Consider the following 10,667-nt stretch of genomic DNA (forward strand, 5'->3'; position numbering starts at 1 on the left):
CCAACCATCCATCCAGCCTTCACCAACCATCCATCCAGCCTTCACCACCAATCATCCAATCTTCACCAACCATCCAACCTTCACCACCAATCATCCAGCCTTCACCATCAACAATCCAGGCTTCACCACCAACCATCCAGCCTTCACCATCAACCACTCAATCTTCAATAGCCAGCCATCCATGCTTCACCACCATCCATCCAACCTTCACCAACAATACATCCAGCCTTCACCACTGACCATTGAACCATCACAACCAACCATCCAACTTTCACCACAGATGCCATTTCCATTCATTATAGGTGACTTTTGGCTTGTTTTCTGTAAATTTGCTTGAAAATAATAATCATTGCATCATATTGATGTGTTTTTTTTGGGGGGGGGGGGGATGTTAATGCTTAATCATATCTCTGTCTCCTAAACAAAAACACCCAGTTTGTTCGGAGGTTACAGCATCCATCAACAACAACAGGACGGTACAGAAGTGGATAGGTCTCATTATCTTCTACATTTGTTCATCCTGGGTAAGAAATGTGGATCTTCCTCCCCCTGTACACACAGGTGACACATAGTACAGTTACTTTGATTAGACAAGTAAAGGAGTCGACTACTTTGATCTTTTTATTTTGCTCAAAGGTAAACGCCTCATTACCAATGAACAAACTTTGTCAGAACATAAAACTGTACGTAACAGCACGTGTTAACACAAGGTACATGTACCATATGTACCGCGGGGCAGACCCAGAACTAGCCGGAGGGGTCATAAATCCTCTCTGGTAGGAACATCTCTGGAGGGAGATCTGAGCTTCCTTGTTGGACCTGATAAAGTTGCAACCTGACCACAGAAAAGAGGAAGAAGATGGATAGATGGATGGAAGGATGGATAAATCGCAGCTGGATGGAGACAGATGTCCTCACGGTGACATCTTTCGTCAGGTGCACCTTTTCTTCTTTAGTTTCCTAAAAACTAATAAAAATCTTTTTTCAATTTAAAGATGGGATTATTTACTTCTTCTTTTCATTTTTCTACATCAAAATATTTTGAATCCTTTGAAAGCAGAGATTTGTGTCAGTGAGAACATTTCAACAAAACCAAACGAACAACGAACTGGTTTCTATTTCTCCTTCCAGACTTGGTTTCCTGCAGGCGTTGGTCTTGTGAGCTGCTGACACTGCAGTCCTGATGGGTCCTGATGAGTCCAGATGTTCACACAGATCAGATGACCCATATCTTCTGAGTGAAGGGTTCCCCTGGACGTTCCCCGCTGTCCACCGGCTCTCATCTTCGGCCTTTTCCTGGACCTGTCTGTTGACTCAGTCCTCTCCCAGACTGAAACCTGAGCTGCTGGTCTCTGTGGACCTGATCCAAAGTCAGACAGACATGAAAACAGCTGAGAGGTGCTTGGAGTCATCAGCAGCAGACACGCTCCTCGGGTTACTGAATAATCCTGCGGTTCTGTAACTCCACCGGTTCTGTTGCTGATGCTGGAGGGTTAAAAGTTCTGATTTGTTGGTTTAGGTGCATCGGAGTGAAGACTCTGCTGACTTCATCACAAACCAATCGCACGGCGCTCAGACAGAATCTTCAAGGAGTCATTTGCTCTTTTATTTTGACATTATTTAATTTTTCATCCAAAGAACAGAGAAGCTCCGTTCAGTTCTGACACGTTTGTTAGAACCTTTTTTTTTTCCTGCTCTTGTCAAAATCCTTAATAAATCTTTGTTGCAGCCACTTCTGTTCTCTTTAAATGAAGAGAAACACGTTAGCTGTGGAACCCTGCAGGTGCTTCGGTGCAGCGGGTCAGGTCAGAACCCTTCGGGGCCTCAGTGTCGGAGCAGAACGTGAGCCACAGAGCAGAACTTGTTCTCGGAGGAAAGGTTCCTCCTCAGTGATCAGCTGCAGGTCCAGCTGTAGCCACAGGGAGGCAGCAGCTCATCCATCCATCTGTGATTCTTCAACAGAAGTCCAACTGACACCGGGTCCAGGTCCACCGTGGGTCAGAGTTCATTTCAAGAACAGCCAGAGAAGCACGAGATGGGTTCATTGATCTTCCTGATGATCATCATGATTCTGCTGAGTGATCTGAGTCCATCTTGAGTACCAGAACCTTTGCACCTCCTCTGACTGGCTCAGAGGATCCTGTCCGGTCTGAGCATGCTCAGTGGAGGCCCTCAGCTGGGCTTAGATTTAAACCCATCATTTAACAAATTTTCTGATTGTTTTGCGTCTTGTTTTTATTTATTTTTTATCACAAATTTGATGTTTGCGTTTTTATGTTCATAACTTTTATGGACAAAATTTCTCGGTGCAGCCAGGAGGCGGATGGATTCTGGTTCGATGGCCTCAGGATTCCAGCTCTGCTCGTTGCAGATGATGTGGTCCTGTTGGCGTCATCGTGCCGTGATCTTCAGCTCTCACTGGAGCGGTTCGCAGCCGAGTGTGAAGCGGCTGGGATGAGAATCAGCACCTCCAGATCTGAGACCATGGTCCTCAGTCGGAAATGTGTGGATTGATCTCTTCAGGTATAGGGTGAGGTTCTGCCTCAAGTGGAGGAGTTCAAGTATCTCTGGGTTTTGTTCACGACTGAGGGAACAATGGAGCGTGAGACTGACGGATGGATGCAGCATCTGCAGAATTGTGGACTCTGTGCCGGTCCGTTGTGGTGAAGAGGGAGCTGAGCTGTAAGGCGAAGCTCTCTGTTTACCCTCACTTTGGTCATGAACTCTGGTGACCAAAAGAATGAGATCATGGATACAGGTGGTTGAAATGAGTTTCCTCTGCAGGGTAGCTGAACTCTTCCTTAGAGCTAGAAGAAGTGGCTGTGGAAAGAGATGTCTGGACCTCCCTGCTCAAGATGCTGCTCCTGCGACCCGACTTCGGAACAAGCAGAAGATGATGGATGGATGGAGTTTTTATGTTGAGAACATTAATGTTCCAGATTTATTTTGAAGAACGTTGCATGAAAAAGATGACCAGCCTCATTATGAAACAAATAAAACATCAAGCCAACAGCAGCTGAAGTTAGGTTTCGGCTGGTCAGATTGTTTATTTCTGCTCTTTTTGAAGCTGCAGAGTGAAGTTCTTCAGTTTGTGTTTCGTTCCTTCTTGTTGTTTTCAGTCACATCAGGTTTGACTGTTTGTTGTTGTGTTTGTGTCTCTCTGAAGGTAAACCTCTCAGGTGTTCAGGGTCACGTCAGGCGTGTCTCACAGTCAGTCACAGACCTGAAGGACCCCCTCCATGTTCTCAGGTTTTACCTGCAAGAACAGTCGGGTCGATTCTGTTCTGGTTAATTTTTTTCTGATGGAACCAAATGATTGTAAACATCAGACCATCACACCAACATTTCTCCTCTGGTAGCCGTTATCGTGACAACAGGCACTGCCGCTTCTTTAATTTCAGCTGTTGTTCAGCCGAAGTTTAGCTTGTTCTGCTTCTCTCTGCTCCAGAGCCAGCTGTGTGTTTTAAGCAGCCCGTTGGCTAGAGAGGTTCTGTAAAAGAACAGTCCATTTACCTTCAGCCAACCTGCTCAAATAAAGACTTACTTTGTGAATGTTTATAAACCATTCTCACCATTGTCATCCATTTTTCTTCTGCGTGTTTTTCATCATGTAACTCGTTCCACATTTGTTGGTCTATTTCAGCAACTCATGAATCAAAACGTTCGGCTCATTCAGGACATTCCTGCTGTGTCTTTTGGGGGTTTTGCCATTTTTATTTTTTTGAGGTATTTCATTTTTGTTTTGTCATTGAAAATGAACGGAGCTCTCTCCACATCCTTCAAACCATTTGAGCTGTTTACAAAACTTTTTCTGCTGCTTTCAGCTTCTTTCTGCTCATTTCAGCTACCCCCCCCCCCCATTCAAGTTTTTATGTGCACTTTCAGCTTCTTTTACTAATTTCAGCTTTTTTGCCTTTTTCAGCTACCTTTAGCTGATTTTCTGTTAAGTCCAGCTTTTTATGCTCCTTTCAGCTTATTTGTTTCTGCTACTTTTAGCTTCGTTCTGCTAATTTTTCATCTACTTTAGTGCTCCTTTTAGCTTTTTCTTTCTACTTTTCACCTATTGGTGTATTTCAAGTAAGCTTTAGCTTGTTAAACATCTTTCAGCAATTTAATTCAGCAACACACATTTAAACAGGAAATGCAATTTATCAACTTGATAATATTATTATCATCCAGGGTTTAATTAGAATTTAGATAAAAGGAAACCAGAGAAATGTTGTTTCCTGTGAACATGCAGTGTGAATGCTTGTTGCTGAGGGATTTTTGCTGAAAGCTGCTGAAGAAGCTGAAATCGGCTAAAAGTTTTTCGTCGCTGAACTTTTAACAAGAGTTGAATTTGAACAGCTTACATTTGCTGAAAGCAGGAAAATAAAAGTGGAAAGCAGCAGAAATGTGTAGAAGATGCTGAAAATATATTTAAAAAATTGAATTGAGCAAAAATACAAAAATAAAATTAAGCTGAAAAGGAAAAAAAAAGAAGCTGAAATTAGCAGAAAAAGGCTGAAAAGAGCAAATAATTCTTGAAATTATTAGAAAGAATCACAAAAGGTTAAATGAGCTAAACATAAATAATAAAAAGCTAAAATTAACAGCTGAAAAGAGCTGAACCATAACCAAAGCTGAAATGAGCAGGAAAAGGTTTTAAGGGGTTTGTAGGTTGTGAAGAGAGCTCCACTCATTTTCAAGAAGACAAACATGGCCGACAAAGCTAAATGTTTCAAGAAGTAAAACTTGCTCAAATCCCACAAATCACAGCTGGAATGTCCCGAAGGAGCCGAACGTTTTGATTCATGAATTGTTGAAATGGAACAAAAACTGTGGAACGATTTTCAAAAACGTACGGAAGAGCAGGAAAGATTGACAAACACGTAATTCAATCTGGGAGGGAAGTGATCGCCCTCGCAGGATTAATCCGATGATGTTTGGAGCTTTAAAGGCTGTAAACACATCAAGGTTCTGTTTGAGTTCAGCTGAACCATTCTGTGGGTCGTTTGGGCCATCAGCTGCTGATTAAATGGAGCCGTCTTAAAATCAAGCTCTAATATAAAAGTAATGAAAAGCTTAATGTGTTGGTTATGGATTCCTGTTGGGATTAAAGCAGATTAATTTGTGCAGCGGAGGGAACAAGAAAACTGGACAAATAATTCAACTTACAGAGAAAGACATAATATTATGCTTCGACAATAAGGATATGGACAAAGACTTGATCTACTTCACCCAACTTCTACTTCTCCTGGGAAAATTCCACATTCACAAGAAAAAGTGGTCAAAGTCCAAACATGACCCACTTCAGCAGAACTTTACATTTACAGCACCGCTGTTAAAGGACTGGAAAACAAAAAGGCAATGAAAACCAACTCAGTTCTAGAAAAACTTAATGTGAATCTATCTGTATAACATGTAAATAGATTGTTTTGTATCTTTAGAATTTTTTACCCTTTGTACCGTTTTATAACCAAATTGTTCTTTCTATACTTTTGTACCTGCTAATAGACCCCTGGCAGACACTTTGTAAAATTGATAAAGTTTTGTAATAAAATAATTTAAAAAAAGAAAAAAAGTTGAACACACCAACAATGCACCTGCAGAAATACACTAATGTAAATAAAAAAAATAATTTGAGCCCATACGATATATGATTATTAAAATCACATACATCATTTTACTGTAATTGTATTAAATACATGGGTTAAATGGGTTAGATAATATCTTCACTGTTGCACATTACATGTTTGACGTTTAAATGCCAAAACCACCTTATCATGAGCAGAATGAAGTGTTCCCACATGTTAGAACGACCTCTTTTCCTGGCTGCCTCTATAATTACTCAATTTTAACTAACAGCAAAAACACACCTACTCTCCAACACAAACATTTTAGAGCTGTTTCATAGCGTTGAGCTCTCTCAGTTCAAAACTGTCTCAACCTGTCACCTGTCAGAATCGAGACGAGGCGGTGTCAGGGAATCAGCTGTTTGGACCGCGAACCAGTCAAGTGATTCATTACGACAACCAAACAGTTTGTGTTTCGGACGTCACGTGTCACGTGACTTTTTCCGCTCCGAAGCAGTGCTCTGATGTAATTTTACTGCAGGGTTCGAAGCATGTTTTGAAGCTTTTGTTTCATACTACCATCACTACAAGACACTTCTGACGCTGTCTCTTGTTCAAGAGTAGTTGACACAAGGAATGCGACAGATGAAACCCATGTCTTGCATACGTCTGTGCGTGGTGGTTCTTGAAGCATTGACTCCAGCAGCAGTCCACTCTTTATGAATCTTGTACAAGGTGTCAATGGTCGTATTTTGGATAACTGTCGAGTCAGCAGTCTTCCCCGTGACTGTGTAGCTACAGAACTAGACTGAGAGACCATTTAAAGGCCTTTGCAAGTGTTTTGAGTTAATTAGCTGATTAGAGTGTGGCACCAGGTGTCTTCAATATTGAACCTTTTCACAATATTCTAATTTTCTGAGATACTGAATTTTGGGTTTTCATTAGTTGTCAGTTATAATCATCAACATTAATAAACATTTTAAATACATCAGTCTGTGTGTAATGAATGAATATAATATACAAGTTTCACTTTTTGAACGGAATTACTGAAATAAATCAACTTCTTCATGATATCCAAAATTTATGACCAGCACCTGTACAGCCTGGTTTTCACCTCCCAGGTGGGATTAAAACAGACATTCATTCTATTTTCACGCCTCACTGAGCAGGAAGAACTCTTTGTCCAAACTCTCACCACGCTTCAATGGAGGCCACACTTCCTCAGTGTCCACTGATCTCGCACCGACCAATCAGAGGGCGGGCCTGTGGTGATGTCATCAGGTGTGTTGAAGGATGAGACGGAGGCACGCTGCAGGTAAACTGACTCCTCTCTGCTGTTTGTAACATGTCATTAGCCCCCACTGAGGTTCTACCTGATCTCATTACTTCAGCAGAACGGGTCGGAGAGGGACGGGGCAGAGTCAGAACCACAAGCCTGAGATGGGTCACCTCATCAGGACTCAACATATGAAATCTTTACTGGCACTCGTTCAGAGGTTTTTCTGTTTTACTCAAACATCTCTGACTTTTAACCCAAAACAACTGTTTTTTAGCTTCAGATTATCACAGATTAAAATCCCTCTAATGTCTTTTAATTCAGAAAATGAAAATATTGTAAAAGGATAAACTGTTTCTCGGAGCCAGACTCCAGCTCCGTGCTCAACAAGCCATCTGTGATTGGCTAACGAGCTGCTGCTGGATAGGAACCAGTTAAGCTGCCAGCTGGAATGTGGTGCCGGTCCTGGTGACCCAGAATGTTCAGGCTGAACAAGAGAAACATCCAGGTGGACCGAGGACGACGTCACAGATCAGAACAGGAAGCTGGAAACAGGAAATTCAAATAGAATAAAACTCGAAGAAACCAAAGCTCCTGAAAGTCCAACAGAATCTGTGAAATAATCTCTGCTGTGACACAGCCAGACTCTGGTTTTCAAGCTTTATTTTGAAAGTCCACATTCAAACCACTTCCTGTTTGCCCTCTAAGATTTTTGGACGTCAAATCCTGCAGATTTTTATTCATTTTGGCAGAACTTTAAAGGCCTAATCAGGACAAATGGACCTGTGGGGAGGCCATGATGGGACAAAGAAGAACCTGTAAGATCTGCTGACCCCACCACCTTTCATCTGGAGCAGAAAGAGGAGAGACAGAAACACAGAGTAAAAAGTAAGCCTCAGACAAACAGTCTGTATGAAAACTAGAAGTCAGGTCAAAGAACTTTCTGACACATGAACAGCAGAAGGTTCTGTTTGATGGTTCTACTGGGTTCTATGGAGGAGATGAGACGAGTAAGAAAGAGGCTTCACTTCCTGTTTGAAAGCTCAGCTACAATTGGAGTTTGGGTGTTTGACCTCTGACCTCCTCCAGCAGAGAGACACACTGGGAGGACTGAAGAAGAAGAAATCTGGACCAATCCTCTGATGGTGATGATGATCGATGAGCTGATGATGATCTGCCCTTCAGAGAGATAAACCAAGAGACCCTGCAGCAGTGGAGCAGCTGCTTGACCCGCCTCAGTCTTGGATCAGAACCCGGCAGAGCGGGCCCAGAAGGCTAGAGGTGACCCCCGCCCCCACTCCCAGGGCTTTAATTGGCCCTGAGCTTGCCACCAGTCGCCATTGTGGGCGTGAAAGAAGCTTAGCAGCACGAGGCCGACGGCCAGCGGTGTGTGTGCCCCACCTGTGTGTGTGTGTGTGTGGGGGGGGGCAGTAGGGGAGAAGATGTTTGTATTGTGAGGGGTAGTTAATGTGTGAGGGGCCTCCTGTGCAGAAGTCAGGCGTCGTTTTTAGTTCTTCTCTACGGGAGACACACACACACACCTACACACACACACCTACACACACACACACACACACACACCTACACACACACACACACACACACACACACACACACACACAGCCGATAAAAAGAACTTCCTGTTTGATCGTCACTCAGAACTCTTGAGGGTCTTTAACAGAACCAGACCCTGATCTGCTGACTTGTGGTTTTTGGTGGGTTAGACTTTGGTCTGTCTCCGGTTGTCTGAAAGTCTGTGGTTCCTGTTTGGGGGTTCTGCTGGTTTGATTGGTGATTGTGGTTTTGGTTTCTGGTTTTGTTCTGGTCTTCAGAGCCTGGTTCTGTTGGACTGGGTTTTTTTTTTTAACCTTGAGTACTCCGGCTCGTACGAGCGGTGGGGGGACGTCCAGCGGTGAGCCGGCAGTCAGGCAGCCGCCGCTGTTGTCCAACAAATCCCTCGGCCCGGCCCTCCATCATTAGGATCCCAGCAGGGAGGAGCAGGATTTAACATCTGTCCCCCCTGAACCTGAGTTAGACCACCAGGTAGTCCACCTGTAGCCCTGGGCCCCTGCAGGCCCCCCCACTGAGGCGTAATTAGCTCCACACTGCGGCAGTTTGTTTAATCTGCTGACCCAGGCACTGCACTTCTGTTCTGTTGCCTTCAAACACGATTCAGGCTGTTTGGACCTCAGAACCAGAACTCTGGAAGATCTTCACTGCGATCTGCTCCATCCATCATTCAACTCTCACCAGTTTCCCCACAGCACGATTCTGCCACCACCATGCTTCACTGCAGAGATGTCTCCTCTGCCTGATGAGGTGGTAAGTTTGTCTCAGTCGTGGTGTTGTCCTTGATGTTTGGTCTCCTCTGTCCACAGCTTCTTCTGTTTGATGTCTCCTTCATGTCCACTCTTCCATGAAGTCCAGCTCTGAGCAGCTTCTAGAGGTCCTGTGGACAGATCCTCCATCTCCCAGCTCCATCAGGGACATTTTTGTCCTCCTGGATGTCTCTCTGATTAATGTCCTCCTTACCCTCTCTGTGAGTTTTGGTGGTCGATGACATGGCAGGTCTGCTGTGATGACATCATCTTTCTGTTCTTAGTAATGGACCTAATGGAGCTCTGTGGGGCGTTCAGGGTCCTGGAGATTTTATTTAAACTGATCTGTTCTTCTCCACAGCTTTGTCTTTGACCTGTGTGGAGAGATCCTTGGTCTTCATGATGTCTCTAACTACATACAGGTGTTGGTTCTGATGGTTCTGTTAGAACAGGTGGATTTATGCTGAGATCACCGGACTCCTGGGTCGCTCACAGGTGGATCTGAAGGAAACAAAATGGAGGAATATCAAAGCTAACAGCAACAAGAACAGCAGCAGCTGACGTTCGTTCAGCTTTTAAAAGTTTGATTTTAATAAAGTAATTTAATATAAAATGTAATAAATGAAGTTAATTTGAGTTTAAAGTTCTGACAGTGGAACCTGCTGGTTCCTCACTTCTGGACCTCCTTCAGGACAGAGAACAGTTTGCCAGTTTTTTAAAGCACCACATGAGCCGCGATGCATTGAAGGGCCGCAGGACATCACAGTTTTGGTTCTTGGCTCAAAGGCCCGTCAACAAAATCAGGTTTTAATTCTGTCAGAACCAGAAGAGCCCAGCTGGCTCAGTAATCCTCGGACCCACTGCCTGCGGGCAGGTGAACTACGGGCGCCATCTTTAATTGGAGGAGGGCGTTTGGATCAGTTGGATCCAGATGAGAACCCAGCGTGGAACCGTCAGAACCAGACCTGCTGACCGACACACGCCATGGTTACTAATCTGAATGATGATGAACCACAGCAGATGACCTTTGACCCCTGCACCAGTCACAAACTCTAACGTCTGTGAACTAAACCAGAACTCTGAGTCCGGTTTAACCGGGTCAAGTCTAGGTTCTGATGCTTCCTTCTTCTTCTCCTCAGTGACGGCAGCTGAACCTCACAGTCACATGACCTCTTCCTGCTTCTGTGACCAGCTGTAGCTCCACCCACTCTCCACAACCACTGGGTTGAGGTGGTCCCAGCTGGAGGACAAGAACTGTCCGCTGCCACGGGCCAGAACCCAGAACCAGCAGAACCAATGGAACCAGTGGGAAAAAAAAAAACTCCCAAAAAAACAAAGACCAAAACCAACCAAAATAAGCAGAACCAACCAGAACCAACGAATTGAGCCAATGGAACCAGCAGAACCAGCAGAACAAACGGAGCCAATCAAAAGTGTGTCTTTCTTTTCATTACTTCCTGTAGTGTTATTTATACTTCCTGTAGTTTTATTTATACTTCCTGTAGTTTTATTTATACT

General features: G+C 43.9%; 1 protein-coding gene across 1 annotated transcript in view; it reads right to left on the reverse strand.

Moving 5' to 3' along the window:
- The window catches only part of ostn (osteocrin), a 23,647-nt gene extending 13,512 nt beyond the window's left edge, over positions 1 to 10,135 (reverse strand). The window contains exon 1 of the mRNA XM_037677905.1: positions 10,115 to 10,135. Within this exon, the coding sequence (XP_037533833.1) occupies positions 10,115 to 10,135 (21 nt within the window). The remainder of the gene's footprint in view (positions 1 to 10,114) is intronic.
- Between the last annotated feature and the right edge of the window lie 532 nt (positions 10,136 to 10,667).

Source organism: Nematolebias whitei, chromosome 6, assembly GCF_014905685.2.
Source record: "Nematolebias whitei isolate Nwh7 chromosome 6, NemWhi1, whole genome shotgun sequence".
NCBI lineage: Eukaryota > Metazoa > Chordata > Actinopteri > Cyprinodontiformes > Rivulidae > Nematolebias > Nematolebias whitei.